The sequence below is a fragment of the Brassica napus genome, chromosome C9 (genome assembly GCF_020379485.1).
Source record: "Brassica napus cultivar Da-Ae chromosome C9, Da-Ae, whole genome shotgun sequence".
NCBI classification, from domain to species: domain Eukaryota; kingdom Viridiplantae; phylum Streptophyta; class Magnoliopsida; order Brassicales; family Brassicaceae; genus Brassica; species Brassica napus.
Genome location: NC_063452.1, coordinates 58,193,478 through 58,214,089, shown reverse-complemented (window position 1 = coordinate 58,214,089; position 20,612 = coordinate 58,193,478). Strand labels below are relative to the sequence as shown.

Below are 20,612 nucleotides of genomic sequence, written 5' to 3'. Positions count from 1 at the left end.
TCTTGTGCTGAGCTCAATCATTAGCGCGATAAGCTTCGATTAGTTGATAAAATGTAATTTTGAAGTTGTGATTTGTGGAATGTTTGGTACTTTGTTGTGTTGTGTCTCTGAACTCTGATGATATGACCTTTCAACTGTTAACAGTATTAGCTCGATTGGAATGAAGTCCTTCAGCTTCTTCCTCTTATGATCTTACTTCAGATCAAGGTCATACAATTTTGATTAGAATCCTTAACTATTTAAACAAAATTTTTTTAAAAAAAAAATAGTTTAATAATGCTAAGGACTCTAGCTGTGGTAACACCACGGAAGATGCTCTTATATATTAAAATGCAAATGTGTTTATTATATTCACACTTGTGTCAGGGTCAAATAAATCGGAAGCGTATGCTGAACGAATCAATGCATTTCTGTGACCGGAAAATGAGATGAGTGGAAGAATAATTAACTTTATTTTTCCTTTTCTTGCTTGACGAATAATTAGATGCTTTTCTTTGTTTTATTATTCCCTACTATTAAAAAATGAACTCTCTTCTCTTCTCATTATTCTTTTGTTTGCTTTCCATCGTTCGTCTGCTTTGAACCTGTTCAACCTGTTCCTCCACAGATCTTTTCCAGCTCACCTTATGGATTTTTCTTCACTGTAAGCATATTGATTACTGCATTTTTATTTCTCAGTTACTTAACGCCTTGCTCTCAATCATTCCTATCACATTTTTTTTTTCTTTTTTGATATTGCCTTCTTGAAAATCATGTTCTTTGGACATTTGACTAAACTGACGGTCTTTCTTGGTTTCTTAGAAAAGGCTTTGAGCTGGGGAAGCTTGTGTTGAGCTCTGGTCTTTTACACAGCTCATGGAATAAGATCTCAGAGTTACGTGCATCAAGAGCCCATCAGGTTCAAACTCCAGGTCTAGGAATCAAGATTTTCCAAGAAACCAAATACACGGTTGTTGTTTTTGTCGCACCACCGATAAACTTGAGTTGTCCGTTAAACTCTGCTTCTACAATTCTTTCTGGGACGCAAGATCAAAACCCTTTTCATTTCCTCTGCTCCGAGAAGATCTCCTTCTCTCTTCACACCCCTGCTTTTCAGCTCTTTGTCTCTGCCTACAATAACAATCTCCTCCACCTCAAATCAAAGGTAATCTCGAATCCCATTCATTATTTATACTCTCTTCATAATTGTGTTTAGAATGTAAGTCAGCATGTTTTGATGAGGTCAAAGACAATTTCAGAGTCTTGAAAGTTAGTGTATATGCTTAAACATATCAAGTTTGTGTTCTTCTCTATAGTTTCAAGCATGCCTGGTAAGAGCATAAGTTAATGTCACACCGACACCAAGTGAACTGTAAAGTATGTGTGGTTTTTGCAGTTGCTCCATTTGCTTGAGTCAAAGGAACATGTGATCATTACCGGAGCTGCTCTAGGAGGATCGGTCGCATCTCTCTTTACACTATGGCTTCTAGAAACAGTCGAGCCAACTCTAAAACGTCCACTGTGCATCACATTTGGCTCACCTCTAATCGGAGACGCTAAGCTACAAGAGATTCTTGAAAACTCCTTGAGAAACTCATGTTTCCTCCACGTGGCTTATGCTTCACAAACTCCCATCAACACAGACTTCAAGCCTTTCGGAACGTTCTTGATATGTTTCGACTCCGAATGTATATCCATCGATGACCCTGAAGCCGTCATGGAGCTACTAGGCGGTACTAATACGGACCAAGTAGTAGGTTTGATAGACTACGGCAAAGTTCTTGATCGTTTGGATCAAACGGTGATGGAGGATTCAAGATTGATGATAGATGATATTATCAGTAGAATGGATGAACGTGCTGAGAAGAAGAAGCTGCGTTATGATCAGCTCAAGAAACTAAACGACATCAAAATATCAATGATATATATAGAATGGTACAAAAAGAAAAGCAAGATGGAGAAAACCGGTTACTACGACCGGTTCAAGACCCATCTCGCGTCTAGTGTTTCACCCTTCGACATAGATATCGAGAAGCGCAAAAGAGAGGTCAACGATTACTGGAGATCACTGGTTGACGAAGTTGAGAAGAAGCCTCAGAGTGAAAAGTCTCTCCTCAAGACAAGGTCTCTCTTCTCCGGGAACAACTACAGACGCATGGTCGAGCCGCTAGACATTGCTGAGTATTACCATAATGGTGGGAGAGAGTACAGAGCCTCTGGAAGGTCGAGACACTATGTTATGTTGGAGAAATGGTTTAAGGAGGAAAAGATAGAACCGGTTAGATGCGTGAAGAGGGATTTGAGTGATCTTTTGACGTTTGATTCTTGTTTCTGGTCTGAAGTTGAGGAAGCTTTGATGGTGAGCAAGTGTCTTAAGACACAAGACGGTGAGAGAGAGGTGTTGTTGAGGAAGGTTGTGAGGTTTGAAGAGTACGTGTGGGAGATGATAAGAAAACGTGAGGTTTCGCCGGAGATTTTCTTGGAGAAGAGCAGTTTCATGAAGTGGTGGAAAGAGTACAAAGAGATCATCAAAGGGTTTCATTCTTCACACTTCACCAAGTTTATGAATGATAGGATGTACGAGAGTTATGGTCAAGCCTGCTGAAGATTAATGATTAACATTTAACTCTTTAAACGGTTAGTCAGTCGATGATCTGATTATTAGTGTTTTATGGTGTTAATAACATTTAGTAAGCAAACATTTATTTAATTTCATAATAGCAAAAAAAAAAAAAAAGAACATGTATAACCCCTTCACGGGTGGTGTTTATACTTTGTAACACCGGCGCTCACTGTGATCAACCTTCAAAATTTATAAAATCAAATATCATCTGGTGTGGATACTTTCAACATGAATGATGATCGGTTCATCGCAGCCGATATCATCTCTAAAGTCATCATACTTGCGGTCTTAGCGTTTTGGGCCAAATATAACAACAAAGGAAGCTATTGTTGGTTCATTACTAGTTTCTCTCTATGCACTCTTACAAACTCTCTTGTCGTGGGTGTGTCATTGGCTAAGGCGATGTACGGACAAGCGGAAGTTGCTCTCGTGGTCAAGTCCTCCTCGGTATTTCAGGCAATCGTGTGGCTCACAATTTGACTGAAATACCGAGGAATTGACCAAGAAGGCAAAAACTGCTTGTAAGTATCGCCTTAGCCGATGGCAGAACATATAATGACGTTGCCGCTTGAGCCCCAAAGCCGCACTTCGGACTTTGAGATAGCGTCAGCCAATCTGCACCTGTTGGGTAAACTTGGGTTGATGCTTCTTAGCAGATTGATAATGCGAGTAGGATTACTGTAGGAGGTAGGATTAGATAGACCCTATGATTAAAAGACACAGCTTAATGATCGATCATTATTCTTTTCTAAGAAAGGTTGCTTTTTAAAATTTTTTTTTTTTTTTTTTACCTCATCACATATGGAGTTAGTGTATACGCGGTATGGCCTCGCTCCCGAATAAAATGGCAGGCATGGTAGGATATGTAACTGAAGTTATGAATTGGTCTAGCTTTTCAGGTATGATTACTTACCATTTGTTGATAAAAAAAAAGAAGATTATTACTAGTTTTTTTCTAATTTAAAATATAATGGTCTTATCTTCTTTCAGTCAGTTTTAGAAGGCTTTTGTTTTTACAGCTTTTGTGTTTTTCTTGGTTGATACATATTCACCAACATAAAAATAAATTACTAGTACACACTTCCGGGAAAATAAAAGCATATGTTAAACTATAGACATGCTTTCAAGAAAAAAAATCAAAACACATCTGCAAAATTATTAAAATAAAATTTCATATACAAAACATGACGTGTGTAATAATTTTTCAAATAAGAAAAAATCTTGAGTATCTCAGATGACATACTATCTCACATTTCCAATTTATATATTCTGTTACTTCATTCTTTTAATATTTTGTAATTTTTCGAATATATGAGACCTCCAATAGGAGTTTCTAAACTCATTTTCCCTTGATGTCATAAAAAAACTTGTTTTCCCTTTTTATAAATTTTGAATGAAATTTGCTACACTACAATCTACATCACATACAAGTGACACTTGTTTTAAATTAGCATGGAAGTAGTCAAACTGTTATTAAAAACAAACTAGTGTCTTCGTGTGACTTAAAAGATTAGAAGATAACGGGCGGCCAATCTTGCTCTCAAGACCTTACCGAATGATCTCAACACACATTAAAGTCATAACACTGACCATATATATGTTCGGGCCTAATTACATCTGAATGGTTTGCATTTTTCTTACGTACGTTTTCTTCACGACCGAACATCCAATTAGATCGAAGGAGAGCATTGATACGATCTAAAATTTGGTTTTTTAGGTTTTAAGAACAAGACCTATTTATTCATCATGGCTTATCCAATACATGTAAAATCTTATTCTACATTTTCTCTGTGATATGATCAAGTGGTTTAAAATCAACTCATGGCTGAGAGAGTGGGCACATATTGTAATTGCTACACTTGTGTGAATCAATAACTATCGTAACGCAAGACGAACAAGTCTTATTGCAATTTCTTCATGGACAAGCGATACTAGTAACAAGTAACAATTAACTATGTATTTGACTTTTTAACTACTTGACTTTAAATTACGTTTTTCTTTTGTACTATCACCTTCTATGCCTATAAGTATTTTCAAATGGACTCTCGTTTTCAGACATCGAGAGAAACATTGTCTGCTTTCAATAACTTGTCTCTTTGAACTTTCTCCGCATATCGTTTCTAGCTTATTCCATGGATTCTTATTCACTGTAAGTTTTACGATTACTTTCTTCTATCTTTTGCTTAATTTTTGAACAACTTCATGTTATGTGGACACTGACTAAAGTCCTTGTCCTGGTTATAGAAACTGTACTGAGCTTGGGAAACTTGTGTTAAGCTCCGGGTCTCTTAAACACCTCATGGAGTAAGATCTCGGAGATGCACGAGTCAATCCATCAGCCTAAAGATTCAGCTCTAGAATTCACCTTAGATCGAGTCTTAGAAACTGATCTAAGGTGAAAGACAAATTCAAAATCTTAGAAAGTTATAGTGTGTCTGCTTAAACATATCTGCCTTGTAACACAAGTCACTAGCTATTTAATACTCTCTTCATAACTTTTTAGTTTACTAGGGTTCTTAAGTCAACAACTCTGTGAATCTTAAATATTATATTTGTGTTTGCAGTTGCTTGAGTCTAAGAAACCGGTGATCATCACTGGAGCTGCGTTAGGAGGATCCCTAGCATCTCTTTTCACGCTATGGCTTCTAGAAAAAGTCGAGCCAAAACTAAAACGTCCCTTGTGCATCACGTTTGGCTCGCCTTTTATCGGAGACGCTAAGCTGCAACAGATTCTAGAGAACTCCGTGAGGAACTCATGTTTCCTTCACGTAGCTGATTCTAGACAAGCTCCAACCACAGAGGGTCTCGAGCCTTTCGGAACGCACTTGATCTGCAACGCATCTGGATGCGTTTGCATCGATGACCCTAAGGCAGTCATGGGGTTGCTACTCGGTGGTGGCACGGATCTACAAGGGTGGAGAGACTACGGAGGAGTTCTAAAGAGTCTTGATCGATCTTCAATGGCGGATGCAAGACTAATGATTGGTGATGTGATCATCAAGGGTATGAAGAAACGTGCTGAGAAGAAGAAGAATCAGCGTTTTGATCAGCTTAAGAAGCTAGATGAAGTGAAGATATCAATGGCTTATATGGAGTGGTACAAAAAGAAAAGCAAGAAGGGAAAGATCGTTTACTACGATCAGTTCAAGAACCAACCAGCTTTTGTCTATGAGATTCGCAGGAAAGGGAATGATTACTGGGAAACAATGGTTCAAGAAGTGGAGAAGATGCCTCAGGATGAAGCATCGTATCTCAAGAAACGTTGTCTCCTCTCCGGGAATAATTATAGAAGGTTAATTAATGGAACCGTTAGACATTGCTAAATATTACCTCGAGGGTAATAAAGAGTATATAACCAAGGGAAGGCCTCACCATTATGTTATGCTTGAGAAATGGTTTAGGGAGGGGAATTCGAAAGAGACGCTTAGGGGTAAGGAGACGGATTTGAGTGAGCTATTAACGTTTGATTCTTGCTTCTGGTCTGAAGTTGAGGAAGCTTTGATCGCAATCAATGAGTTGAAAACACAGCCAGATGAAGGATTGTTCGGAAAACTAGTGAAGTTTGAGGAGTACGTGTGGGAGATGATTAGAAAACGTGAGGTTTCGCCGGAGATTTTCTTGGAGAGAAGCAGTTTCATGACGTGGTGGAAGGAGTACAATGATATCAAAGGAACAAGATATGGGTTTAGTTCTTCACCTGAGTTCACTCAGTTTATGAACACTGGGAAGTATAAGAGTTATAGTAAGTAAATAATAAACTCGGTACTTTTTTTTTTTCCTTTACGACGTGTGTCTCACTGACCCCCTTCATACTCATATTATAGGTAAGCCTGAGTCGGACTCGGCAGCCTAAAGCCTCCAAACCGAGTGAAGGACCATTGGCCTACGTTGCATTTTTTTGGCTCCCAGCACTCGTTTTTATCTGTTGTGTCAGTCATACAAATAGCTAATATAATATTTGAAATTTCAATTACCCACATTCATAAACTCCAGCATCCGCATATCCAACCATGTGTTTTAAACCTGGGAGCCTTTCTTGTTGTCTTTTTGTTTCTATCAATTTCTTTTAGTTTCCAAAACAATAATTGCTTCTTATACTATATAATAAATATCAATTCACTCCTTTACCCTAATTCTCTCCCAGACGTGAATATTGAGGCGCCACATCATAGACAGCTCTCCGACGCCGGTAGAGCCACTGTTCGCCGGCGTCGACCTCCACATACTTGTAGTTTCGTTTTGTTGCTTCTTTCCTCTTTGTTCACCCTTTTGTTTCTCCTTTTTCTTTCTCTCGGGTTGGACTGGTCCGCAAGGGGGGTGACTCCGACTGGTGTTTTGGCTTCTGATTCGATGTCAACCATCTATGTCAATGCTCACTCTTTCGCTGCCCTAGATCTAGCATCTGAGCTTTTTTACGGTGCTCAATCACCGCTCAATCACAAACCTTCTCTTCTGGATCTGAGATCCGGATCTGAACCCTTATCGGAAAACCTCCGAAGATTACTCTCCATCACCTTCGTGCACGGGCTAGCCGCTGGTATGGTAGGGGGCGGATGGACCTACATTAACGAGAGCTCTGCACTTCACTTTAAAACAGACACTACGTCTATTCTCGATGCTCGAGTTCCACTCCTATCGCGACAACCAAAGCTGAAAACACGATGTCGATTCTCCAGCTCCATCCCGACAGCGTTATGTCTTACTCTGACATGTCTCACCAATCTTCCTGAACCTTCTTGTTCACTGCAGACAAAAATCGCAAGCCATGACGGCTCTGAGCTCTCACCGCAAATCCTCGCAGCTGTACACAACAACGAAAGCATACTCTCCTTAAGCTTTTCAGACTTCATTGACCAGAGGCTCGACTTTGGTTCTGGCAAATCTTTATGGCTCCAACACGGTAATGTTGGAAGTGAAAGTATATGCCTGGATTCACTGCCTGCCCTTTTGGAATCTATTGAGAAGCTCATCCTTATGTTCGTTGACGTGAAGGTAAAAAGATCAGTGTCGCCTAATTTGTATCATTCATGTCTTCATACCATTGTCTTAGGCGCACATCATACATGCTTCATGAGTTCGTGCTTTACATTGTCAATGTCTGTTCGACCGGCCTGTGTTTGTGGGATTCAACACTTAGCTTGGCGACACAAGTTGAAACATCCACGAGTGATAGACTCAGAAGTACATACGTTCCTCCTTGGTGCAATCTTTGGAATTGTCCCAAATGTCTCAAGTGTAACTCACCATCAACGTCCAATTCCAACAACAGCAAGTACCACATCAATATTATTATTATTATGTTGGAATCTATCGCAGCTCGAAGATTGTAGTCCTTTAGCTTTTTCCACTCTTAGAAAGGCTAGCCAAACTTCCTCATGCAAGGGCCATGAGAGATTCTTTTCCACCTTCTTCCGCTTTGCAGGAGTGACAACTTCCATCAAAGTCTTCCTTCATGAGCAGGACCCCTGTCTTGGCTGCATAGCCAATGATCATTGTCGATTTCCTTACCGCTTGATACCTTGTGTGATGGTTCGCTTGGGTATCAAGCAGTAAGAAAATCGAAAATGATCATTGGCTATGCAGCCAAGACAGGGGTCCTTCTCATGAAGGAAGATTTTGATGGAAGTTGTCACTCCTGCAAAGCGGAGGAAGGTGGAAAAGGATCTCTCATTGAACCATCACAGTGAGAATCGAGGTTGTAGAACGCTCGACGTCACGATATACGGTGACTATTTTCGTTGAAGAATTTAAAGGACGGTGTAATCTCTCTAGAGGTTTCTTCGTACGTGGCACCTTTGATCACTCTTTCAACTTGTTATCAAGTTTATCTAAGCTTGTGTCTCTATCTCTTTACTGCCTTGTATTGAACGTTTTCATTAGGATCGCACATCCAGTCTTTGATGTTGCTTTTATCTTTGTAGCTGGCTAAATTATGAATGAAATATGTTTGTGTTACAAAAAAAAAAAAATACTATATAATAAATCAAAAGTCAAATTGTGTGGAGTGTTTTAAGATTTTTGTTATTTTAATTTGTTATACAGTTATGTAATATTAAATAATACGTGTAAGATATGTATGAATATATATAGTTCTCCATATTTTTTTTTGGTCAAACCAAATATAGTTCTCCATATATTTATGATTTTTTGTTAACACTTGACATTCATTAGATGCAACTCGCATAGCGTTACCAAACAGCTATTTTTGAGCTGTTTTAAGTTTATCAACTAGTTTCATCGCATTTATCCTCATCCTCATCACTACTACTCTTAAAATACTTGCAAATTACAATATACATGAAAAAGCTAATAGCGCTTGTGAGCGCCAAAAGCCAATCATAGTTATCAAGTCTAGCTTCCGACATATCATCTGCAAACCAGTTATGTTTCCCACCTCTTGACTTCGTGTAACTCTCTATCACAGATATCAACGCAGCGCTCACGAAACTCCCCACACCAAAAACACTCGTGTACAACGCAAACCCCATCGCTCTCATTCTAACAGGAACCTCGCTGTAGAAGAACTCTTGCATCCCTACAACCGTGAAAATATCCGAGATTCCTAGTAGAATATATTGAGGTAAGAGCCAGAATATGCTCAACGGTTCTGTAGTATTCGGTGAAGTCTTCATCTCTTTGCTTATCTTTAGTCTTTTTCTTTCGACTAACGCGGCTATAACGATGGCAATGATGGATATGAACATGCCGATTCCCATTCTTGTCATGACGGTAATACCCTTTTCGTTTTTCGATATTTTCTTGGCCATAGGGATCAAGACTTTGTCGTATAACGGCATGAGAAGGATTATAGACAAGGTGATTGTGCTTTGTAGCGTTGCGGGTGGGATTTTGAAGTTTGGTCCGATGTTTCTCTTCATAGCCATACCTTGCTTTGTGAAAAATGTCGCTGGTTGTTCGAATATAACGGCGAACATTAGAAGCATCGTCCATATGGGTAATAACCGAAGCAATAGCTTGATGGTTTTGAGGCTGGAGAAACCTGTTTTGCTGCTTTCATCACCAGCTAAGCTCTTTGTACTAGTATTAGTGGTAGTGGTAGTGGTAGTAGCTTCAGTGTTGCTACAGTTACATAGAGGCTTCCCTTGCAGCCTATATACAATAATATAAGAGCAAGATTAAAGGGGTGTTCAGTGCGAGTCAACCGATCTTTAAACCAAACCGGAAACAAAATAAACGGAATAATATATGTATTCCAACAAACCGTGACAAGAATCCAATTGTACTATAAAAGCAACCTAGTAAAAAATTTAATATTTTAAAAATCACATTTAAAATTTACATACTGTCTTATGCCAACAATCCTGAAACTGAAACTTAATTTACTAGAAAATCGGTTCTAAACTGAAACCAAAAATCAGACTCACCGATTATTTGGTTTCCATTCAGCTTCAATATTTCATAAACCGAAAAACGAAACCAAACCGGCAACTAAAAGCACATCAAAATTTTGTGTCTATTATGGATTGAATAATGATGAGTACTCACTCTAGCTCCATGGCATTTAAATCGTGGTTGTTCTCAAGAGTGATCTTACTTCTTCTCGTCACTACTCCTTTGATCGTATCAAAGATCCTTTGAAATGGTCTAGATTTTAGGTGTGAACCCTGATCAGCATAGACATAAACTCCGCAGCCGCATAGGAACAAGAAGATCAATAGTAACATGGAACCGGTTGGGATTGCAAAACCGAGAACCCAACCAAATGTGTCTTGGATATAAGCCATGACTGTGACTCCTAGAAGACTACCGGCGCAGACACCAAAGTACCACCATTGGAAAAACTGAGACTTGCGGTCCGATTTGACTTCTTTGTTCTCTGAGGATGGCTCTTGGTCTTGTTCATGGTCATGGCCAAGGTCGTGGTCAAGCTGGTCAGCACCAAATGCTTGAAGAGATGGGTTTAAGACGCCTAGGCCGAGAGCGACGAGGCTAAGTGAAGTGTACAGGAAGAAAATAGATATGGTTGTAGTAGTGGAACGTGACCCGGCAAATGCCGTCAATGTCAATCCCACTAGTCCCTATTTACATATACCCAACAAAATGCCAAACATTAGCAACTTACATAATTAGCAAAATAATAGAATCTCCAAAATGAATTAAAATAATAGTAGTCAGAAATATTTAAACTTTTAATAAGAACTTAGTAATATACAAGATAAATGATTTTAATTAAGTTTCCAATAAAATGCTGTCTAATTTCCTATCTAAGTTCAGATTTTATAACACTATTTTTCATATGAAGAAAAATTAGGGTAAAACTTAAAACTTACATAGTGGGTTTATTTCCTTTTTACTAATGCTAAACATTCTGTGGTGTAAGATCTAGTAATGGAATATAATGCATGATTAGTGAGGAATGATACGAGTTTGATTGTACACTAGGCTTAACTTTTTTTGATCAGATCCAGAAAAATCACATTATGGAACCAAACTTTACCAACAGTATGTGCTTAATTGGCAACGTACGTTCCATACTCTAAAAAGAAAGATTGATTAGAAAATAGTTAGAGAAAATAATTTTCTCAGAAAATGCATCGAAATGTTCACATGCTTAGTACCAAACCACATAAACAAAGTACAAAGATCTTAAGAAACGTTTCGTAACAATTCCTAAAAGTTCCCGTTGTCAAGCAAATAGACCTAATAAAAATACGCAAAAAAGAGGGTCGCATGATCAATAACACATCATAAACAAAAAAAATTGAGAAAGAACTTTAAACTCTAATTCGTAGAAAATTTATGGATTTACAAAAATAAACGTAAAGGTAAAAAGGAGAAGATGTTATGAAAAAGGAAAGGGACCACTTGATAAGAGATCATATGAGACATATATTTCAATATGGAAGATATAGTTAAGCGAAAAAATTTGAATCGACTCTTTCTGAAGGTTGGTTTAGTAATACTTACAACAAAGTATAGAGAAGAAGAAGCGAGGATGGTGAAGAATCTTTCCCTGTAAGAATCGGCGAAAGGAGCAGAGAAGAGAGGCAACATGAAAGTGAAGCCACTCCAAGTGTTAACAGTCGTGGCTGCTCTTGAATTGCTCATCTTTACCACATCAGTTAAATAAGTCACTAAGTTTGATGCAACTCCTTTAAATGCATATCTCTCTATCCCGGCAATCACTATGAGAAGGGCACAAGATTTGCTAAGTCCTCTTCTTTTACCTCCTCCAGCCATGAAGCGAGAATATTTAAGCTTGTGATTTTGTGAACGTTTTTTTAAGGGAGAGAAAAATAAGTAAGGTTATGTTTTGTGTGTGTGAAAGAGAACTACGGTTATGCTTTGTGTGTAGAAATATATTTATAGAGCTTTAGGCCATACATTTGGGTGGGTGCAGTGCACACGCCTAAATGCATAAGAGTACAAGACATTTTTATTTATTTTGTGTCTAATCTAAAAAGGAACTATCTTTCAAGAACATATTTTTATTTTTATTTTTTTGCCCTGTTTTGGTAGAATTCATTCCATATACGTTTCTTCCAACTCAAGAGGAAAATATCATGTAACTCATCAACTACTTTTTATCTAGACTTTATTTTTGTATGGGATATATTCAATATTATGAATATGACATTATAGTAATACCTTGCATGTAGAAACTAACAACCTACTTTTTCTCTCTCTCTTTTTAGGAATTTGTTTCTTAATTACTCCTTTTACTTGAAAAGAGATTGAGACAAGCAAATTGCAAAAAGAGGAGTTTGTGTAGGTACGTACAACAGAACATTATAGGCACTAACTAATATTGGCCTATATAGTAAACCATTTTGATTATCCATCTATTCAATTATTAGAAAATGAGAAATGTATATATATGTATATAGTGATAAAATGAATAATCTATTATGTATTAGAGTCCTATGTCCATGTAGGGGGACACTAACAAGTTCGCGTCATTTTTATTACAAGTAAGAACATCAGCATCCCAAGGTCCTTAAAGAGTTTTTTTGACAAAATGTGGATTCCAATGACGTGTGAGTCCCATAAAAATTTTAAAAACCACTTCTATAAATCACCAAATAAGGATCGGTAATTGGGGGGTTTTAACACTGTTTACGGGGTCCACCGACACGTGCCGACCCGCGATTGGCTTATTTTTTATTTTTTATTTTTTTTTAAAAAAAAAAAAACCCTAAGGATCGCTTATGCGATAATCATGGTCGAAAGCAGAAAAAAAGGAAGATAAAATAAAGTCCACTTTAGGGCTTGGCTTTGGAGAAAGATGAAAGATGTAGTGAGTGGCAATATGTCGACTTGCACCAACGTAAACATCGAGTAGCTTACGTTTTTCGGTTACATCATCGTCGGCACAACTCATCATAAACTGAATATAAATTAAATTGTATATATGCATTCTGTAATGCTGATTTAGGGATTTGTGGCTCTTTTACCGTCATAATTAATAGTGAGCATATGTTTTAAGAGTAATAATTAAAAGAAAACAGAGGGAGTATATTGGATTTGTATTTTGTAAAATTTAGGCCAAATAGGTTTGGTGGCTGGGTGTCCTTAAGGACATGGGAGCGTGTGTACTGTGTCTTGGTTACTTTGATGTAAATATAGAATTCTGGAGCATCAAAGTCATAGAGAGTTTAAAACCAAACAAAAGTTGTATCGAGTTCTAACTATGGTTTTTGTGGTTATGCATTAATCTTCTTTTCTAGCAAAAAACTATAAATATTCGTGGTCTCGGACGGTCAACTATTATATGATCGTTATGAATAGTATTGTAACAATTATTAGATATCTTTTTGTTCATACAAGTATTCAAGTTTACCACAGACAAGACTGTTCATCTTTTAAAACAATAACAAAAGTTTTATGAAAAAAGTGTGTTTCTGTTTCAAACGCTAATTCTAAAATTATGTATGATATCTTAATTGCAATAAAAATTTAATTTTAAATCGTTTTTCATATTGGAAAATGAAACTTTAATTGATCTTATCGCAATAAAAGGTTAGGAATTTGTCAATTTATAAGCTTTGTAACGATTTCATTTGATCACCTCCGTGTTTGCTATTTTTGATATTTTTGAAAGGTGTGGCCATGAACCACTCACGCCTAATTTTGCATATAATAATACTTAATCAGTAATTTGATAGGTTAATCTAGATTAGTAGTATAATTATGTGTATTTAAATGTCTTTTCTTTTTCTGGTTAATTTACCCATGTACTCTTATTAAATTGAATTGAAGTAAATGACACCGATACAAATGAGTAGATTACTAGATTACAAACTTTGGTGCTTATTTGTGTTTTTAGCAGTTAAAATATAATCAAAATTGCATAAGACCACATGTAATAATTAAATCCTCTTAACTTTACGTACAATAATTAACTAATTTCACTCGTCTCGTAGAAAAACTGTAACTAACGTTTAACTACTCTCTTTTAACAGTTAACGTTTCCCGACCAGCTCTTGACAAGAAGCCGATTCTAAGCAGAACCTCGTAGTCAACGATCTAGTGAGGCCGAACCAGCCAAATAGTCAACGATCAGTCTTGACTGTGTTTTCACTTGTGATGGTCCCTTTTGTATATTTCAGGAGCTGGATTCACAAAAGAAGAAAGCTTTACAGATAGAATGTGAGAAAGGAAACAAGAATGATTTGTTGGAGTATTAGCGTTCCTTTAGATTCTGAGATGGTACTAAGCGTTGTTGAGGTTTCTTTGATTTTCATTCTCAGTCTCAATATCCTCTTGTGTGTTTATATGACTAGAAATGTATTTAAAGGTTACTGAGTTATCTCAATTATCTTCACCAGAAGTGGAAGAAATCGTGAACAGCTTGTCCAGAAGTAATGCAGAGGATTTTCGAAGACCAGACTACTTCTTCAGCGTTTATGCATGATTCTGTCATAAGGAGTACAGAGGGTGGTGATGGAACTGGTAGAAAGGTAGAGACCTCCAGGGATTACCTCGCATAGCTCCTTTTCTGGTAACTCTTTAACTTCTCTTTATTGATTTTTATGTACAAATAATCAAAACAGAGCTTTTTAAGCTCATTGATGGTTCAGTTTGTTTCAGGTTCAATAATCAAAACAAAGCTCCTTTTTAAGCTTTGTTGATTCTTGTTCATTTTGATTTATTTAATCTCAGCGTTAAGTTATTAATCAATCAATGCCCCCTGCAGTTTTCTATGTCCAGTTTGGTTTAAATGTCCAGATTGTTTGAAGCTAAACAAAGCTTATGAACATATGAGATAAGAAGTAGAAAGCCGTCAATAGAGAACTTCAATGGGAAATCAGATAGACCTGTTTCGGAGGTAACTCATATCATTTGATCGAAGAGTCGAGATCATCGGTTGGGTAGCCAAGCTTCAAGATCCTCGAGAATAGGTCAAACTTATTCAACAAGCTGTGGACAAAGCTCATGAAGGAGTTAAGAGACACGCCCATGCAAAATTTTTTTGATGAGGTTTTTGAGCTATTAAGAATATGGGAAGGAGGTTTTTGAGCTATTAAAAATGAGAAGATGGGTTGTGAACCTACTGTGGATACTCTTACTCTAACCATACGTTTTTTTTTTAAATCTAAATCAAGATACAAATTAGATAATAGATACACGCACACTTCCTTACCACTTCTAGTAATATCCACTGAACTTTTCCGGTCCCTGCCTTTTATCCACCGGGTTCTTCCCCCGACCCGGGGTCGGAGGGACCGCCGACGAAGCCACAATCTCACCGGAACCGGCCAAACTATGAAGACCTCCGGAGCTGTCTGTTTTGGTTCTTACTGAAACTCAGATCCCCGAACTTTCCTTTCTCTAATCACTACCAAGACACGCATAGAATGATGATAGGAAGATTTTCCAAAGAAGAAAAAGGCAAAGGCCTCTCAAACGAGTTGACTCAAGCACCACGAACGGGCCGTATAAAAATTCAAGCACCGGTCACCTCTGCTCTGCTCCAGAAGCACTCCCTCACACTCATTGGTAGAGTTACCAACAAATCAGTCCAGAAGGTGTGGTTCCTTATCCCCTTCTTCACAGACAGCTGGAAGGCGCATGGCAGACCCGTTGGGTCGGATCTTGGAAACGGCCTTTTCCAATTTCAATTCGACAAAGAAGAAGACCTAGTTGCTGTCCTAGAGAAACGACCGTTCCACTTTGCAAAATGGATGATAATAGCCCAACGCTGGGAACCCACAGCATCACCATCCTTCCCTTCCCTCATTCCTTTTTGGATAAAAGTCCAAGGTATTCCTGTACACCTATGGACTGAGGAGACGATTAGTGAACTAGGAGAGGATATCGGAATCTTTGAAAAAGCGGAGATTACCCCTCTCACGGTGAGAATGCGTGTTCAGGTGAACGGCCTTCTACCTCTCATGAAGACCTCTGTCATTGAGTATTCCAACGGAGACGAAGTTAAGGTGTCCTTCGTCTATGAGAGGCTTGACAAACACTGCTCGAAATGCTTCTGCTTAGATCATGACATCAAAGACTGCCTTGTAGCAAAACATGAACAGAGAGCTCTCAAACAAAAGGCTGAACAAGCACGTGAAGACTCACAATCTCAGGATATGAGAAGGAACAGAGCCGATGATAACTCTGAAGTCTTCCGGTTCACAGCTTCAAGAGCAGGGGAGGATCACTCGAAGAGATACCCTGGAAAGATCCCCTTCGACAGACGGACTGATGCTCGCCGCTATATCAATGATAACAGAAGATCGAGAACCTATCAAGAGGCATCATACAGGAGTTACAATAATCCCAAACCTATGGAGTGGCGTGAGAAAGGCCATCACCGCCCCCCACAACAACATCGTGAACAGGATACACGACCCGGGAACAACTCTGCTAGACACTCCTCACATCGCGCCGGACCAAGGAGCCCAGGACCTGCTCTTCCCAGAGAGCATTATTACCCCATCCTTGACAAACCAGGAGGCAATCAAAGAGAGGAATCAAGTTCTTCCAGAGACATGATGATTGATGGGGTTAGGGGGAATCCCCTACCCACTTCTCCAGTCTTGGATAATCAAAAGAACGTCAGTGAAGCACTTGATGTTATTAGAGGCACTATGACGCATTATACCCAAGTTGCGGATCCTACAGAAAGCGCCATAAGAAGAGAGAGAGTTCGACTCACTGAGGAAAGAGGACAAATTGAGGAAGCTGCCCGTAAAATGGCAAAGAACTTACGGACAAAAAGTCCTACCCTCCAACAAAGTCCACCTGAGAATGAGAGAGTTCCAGCTATTCAACGACTGGGGCCGGTTGAACCTGCACTAGTTGATAATACCCAGCCAGCTGAGACAGTATGGACTAAAAGGAAGCCAGGACGCCCCCCTGGTCGACGTGTTACCCCAAGTAGCCCAAAACCGACCAGAAGCGCTAGCTCAAAAAAAAGAAGTGCTCAACAAGCAAAGCAACCTCCAAACAAACGCAAGCTGACCACTGAGGCACACCGGCTTAAAAAGACACCTACAAAGAAAGCTAGTTCTCGGGATTCCGAGACAAAATCCAACGCCACCAACACATCTGAAAATCAACCGATATGCAAGATGATTCCACCGAGAACAAAGAAAAGGATGGATTTTCAGATTCCATATTCTCTCGGTCCTTAAAAGTGGTGAGCTGGAACTGTCAGGGGTTAGGGAATCCCCGGACAGTTCGCAGATTACGGGAGCTAAAAAAACTCATAGATCCCGACATTATTTTCCTAATGGAAACCAAAAATCCCGACAGCTTTGTCATCTCCAAGACAGAGCAGCTGCTATTTGAAAACCGCCTCCTCATCCCTCCAACTGGTCACGGAGCTGGCGGACTCGCCCTTCTCTGGAAAAAAGAAATTAATCTGCAAATTCTTAGTTCAAATGCAAATCACATTGACACTGTAATTGTATTTGAAGGAAAAGAATTTCATTCTTCTTTTATCTATGGGGACACAGATAAAAAGATACGAAAGGAGTTTTGGGACAAATTGATCACACTCGCTGAGCCTCGGGAAGCACCTTGGTTCATAACCGGAGACTTCAACGACCTCACAAGTAACTCTGAGAAGACGGGTGGAGCTGAGCGATCAGAGGGATCATTTACAGACTTAAGGACTTTCCTCTTAGAAGGTGATTTATACGACCTCCAGCACTCAGGTGATCCTCTTTCCTGGAGGGGAAAGCGGGGTGATGATATAGTGCGGTGCAGACTCGACAGAGCTGTGGCAAACAGCTTATGGGCGGAGATATTTCCGACTGCTAGAACGCAGTACCTGGCCTATGAAGGCTCCGATCACAAACCTGTAGTCTCCTTCTTTGAGCCGGAGAAAAAGAAAAGACGGGGGCTCTTCAGATATGACAGAAGGCTTAAGGACAATGATGAGGTCAAAACGCTAGTTGCGGAAACGTGGAAAAATGCAACACACATGTGCATCAGCGACAGAATCAGCAGAGTACGTTCAGCTATTGCTGAGTGGAGTAGAGCAAAGTACAGTAACAGTCGAATTCTCTTTGAAGAAAAGAAAGCTCAGCTCGAATCAGCCCTCACCTGCTCAACAGAAGACGCTACCCTCATAAAGAAAATCTCAAACGAACTCAACTCAGCTTATTTGGCTGAAGAGGAACACTGGCGCCAAAGAAGTCGAATTCTATGGCTCACCTTAGGAGATTGTAACTCAGGTTACTTCCATGCTGTCTCCCGGAACCGAAAACGAGTAAACGCCTTTTCAGTAATAGAAGACGCTGATGGAACCATGGTCTATGAGGAAGAGCACATTTCGAAAGTTATTGTCAACCATTTCCAGCAAATGTTCACTGCTACTGAAGGAGACAGAGAAGAAGTGGTCAACGAAGCTTTGAGACCAAAAATCTCTGAAGAAGAAAATGACCTTCTGATCTGCATCCCGTCACCAATGGAGATTAAAGAAGCGGTTCTATCCATTCATGCGGATAAGGCACCCGGGCCCGATGGTTTTTCCGCTAGTTTCTTTCATACCAATTGGGATTCCATTGGTCCGGAGATAGTGACAGAGATCCAAATGTTCTTCGAAACAGGAGTTCTACCGGCCAAGATTAATGAGACACACATCAGGCTAATCCCCAAGATCCAAAGCCCACAAAAAGTTGGAGATTATAGACCCATTGCACTATGCAATGTTTACTATAAGATTGTCTCGAAGCTACTCATCAAACGGCTACAACCCCTCCTCCCGGCCATCATATCCGAAAGCCAGTCCGCCTTCGTGAAAGGAAGAGCTATCTCCGATAATGTGCTTATAACTCATGAAGTGCTTCATTACCTGAAAACGTCTAAGGCTGAGAAGAGATGTGCGATGGCAGTCAAAACTGACATGAGTAAAGCTTACGACCGACTCGAATGGGAGTTCATCCGATTGGTATTACAGCGCCTAGGTTTCCACCCTAAGCTGATCACTTTGATCATGCAATGTGTTTCATCAGTTACATACTCCTTCCTCATCAACGGCTCGCCTAGAGGAAGAGTTAAACCGAGTAGAGGTATCCGTCAAGGTGACCCGCTCTCACCATACATTTTCATAATGTGTAGTGAGGTTCTCTCCGGTCTTTGTAACAAAGCACAAGAGGAAGGAGCTTTGAAAGGCATCCGGATAGCTCGGGGGTGTCCCCGACTTAACCATCTTTTATTTGCGGATGATACCATGTTCTTCATTAGAGCATCAAAGGAGAGTACTAAGACCCTTCGAAGGGTGCTACAGCGATACGAAAGTGCATCAGGTCAATCAATCAATGCGGATAAGTCAATGGTGACTTTCTCCAAAAAACCCCGGCTGCCTTAAAACAAATAGCAAAGGACACTCTAGGAATTGAAAAAGAAGGAGGGGTTGGGAAATACCTCGGTCTCCCGGAACACTTCGGAAGAAGGAAACGAGACCTCTTCTCCTCCATCGTCGACAGGATCAAACAAAAAGCACGAAGCTGGTCCAACCGACACCTATCTCCCGCCGGAAAACTGACGATGTTGAAGAGCGTTCTGTCCCCAATCCCCTCATACTCGATGACATGCTTCAAGCTCCCCCTATCCCTGTGTGATAGGATCCAATCCGCACTTACCCGCTTCTGGTGGGACTCACCTGATGGACAACGTAAGACTTCGTGGGTGGCCTGGTCCAAGATGATACTACCAAAAGACCAAGGCGGCTTGGAAATCAAAGACATTGAATGCTTCAATGATGCTTATCTAGCAAAGATTGGTTGGAGAATTTTAAATAACCCAAGCAGCTTAATGAGCAGAATCTTACTGGGGAAATATTGTTCAGGGGAGAGTTTCCCTGAATGCGAAGCTACGGATGCGATATCCCATGGGTGGCGTGGAATACTCCTTGGAAGAGATTTGCTTATGAGTAACATGGGGTGGGCTGTAGGAAATGGCAGAGACATTAACATCAGGAGTGAGGGTTGGCTGAGCACTGAGACACAACTACGACCAATGGGACCAGCACCAATAGCAACGCTCCAAACCACAGCTGCGGAACTGATCAGGCCGGACAGCAATACTTGGGACGTCGATACAATCATGGCGATAATACCACATGAGATCGATCGCATCCGCACCATCAAACCCAGCATGAGTGGAGCCCCTGATAAACGCATATGGTGTGGAACCAAATCTGGTGAGTACTCAGTTAAGACAGGATATGTCAAAGCAATGTGCAACAGAACCCCGGACCCTTCACAACAGGCAGCCCCTACCCGCAGCATAAACTGGCGCAAATGTGTATGGAGGTTACATACTTCACCGAAAATCAAGATGTTCACCTGGAAGATTTTCCATGAAGCCCTACCGGTTGGAGAGCAATTACTACGCAGACACATCAGCCCTGATGGAAAGTGTAAACGATGCGGGAACACTGAATCTATAACTCATCTTTTCTTCGAATGCGACTTTGCAAGAAAGGTATGGGACTCTGTCCCTATCTCTCCAGCTTTAGAAATTAGAGGATTGATAGATTTGGAGAACGTATGGACAAACCTCTGCGAGAGACCATGCCTCCCACCAACAGGAATCT

General features: G+C 39.9%; 2 protein-coding genes and 1 pseudogene across 2 annotated transcripts; 2 read left to right on the top strand and 1 right to left on the bottom strand.

Annotated features, from left to right (window-relative positions):
* Positions 1–441: 441 nt before the first annotated feature.
* On the top strand, positions 442–2,689 carry LOC106416416 (senescence-associated carboxylesterase 101-like). The gene is made up of 3 exons (XM_013857289.3): positions 442–643; positions 802–1,144; positions 1,376–2,689. The coding sequence occupies exons 1-3, from the start codon at positions 627–629 to the stop codon at positions 2,582–2,584; spliced, it is 1,569 nt and encodes a 522-aa protein (XP_013712743.1). The 5' UTR covers positions 442–626; the 3' UTR covers positions 2,585–2,689.
* A 141-nt stretch (positions 2,690–2,830) lies between these two features.
* LOC106417569 lies at positions 2,831–8,516 on the top strand (annotated as a pseudogene).
* A 306-nt stretch (positions 8,517–8,822) lies between these two features.
* On the bottom strand, positions 8,823–11,911 carry LOC106418349 (protein NRT1/ PTR FAMILY 5.8). Its single transcript, XM_013859039.3, has 3 exons — positions 11,531–11,911; positions 10,109–10,641; positions 8,823–9,712 (listed from the first exon to the last, which is right to left on the bottom strand). The coding sequence occupies exons 1-3, from the start codon at positions 11,801–11,803 to the stop codon at positions 8,827–8,829; spliced, it is 1,692 nt and encodes a 563-aa protein (XP_013714493.1). The 5' UTR covers positions 11,804–11,911; the 3' UTR covers positions 8,823–8,826.
* Positions 11,912–20,612: the final 8,701 nt, after the last annotated feature.

Coding starts and splice junctions, on each gene's coding strand:
- LOC106418349 (XM_013859039.3), bottom strand. CDS start 11,803: ATGGCTGGAGGAGGTAAAAGAAGAGGACTTAGCAAATCTTGTGCCCTT. Junction 10,642..11,530: donor CTTCTTCTCTATACTTTGTT/GTAAGTATTACT, acceptor ATATGTAAATAG/GGACTAGTGGGATTGACATT. Junction 9,713..10,108: donor TTAAATGCCATGGAGCTAGA/GTGAGTACTCAT, acceptor TATTGTATATAG/GCTGCAAGGGAAGCCTCTAT.
- LOC106416416 (XM_013857289.3), top strand. Junction 1,145..1,375: donor TCCTCCACCTCAAATCAAAG/GTAATCTCGAAT, acceptor TGGTTTTTGCAG/TTGCTCCATTTGCTTGAGTC.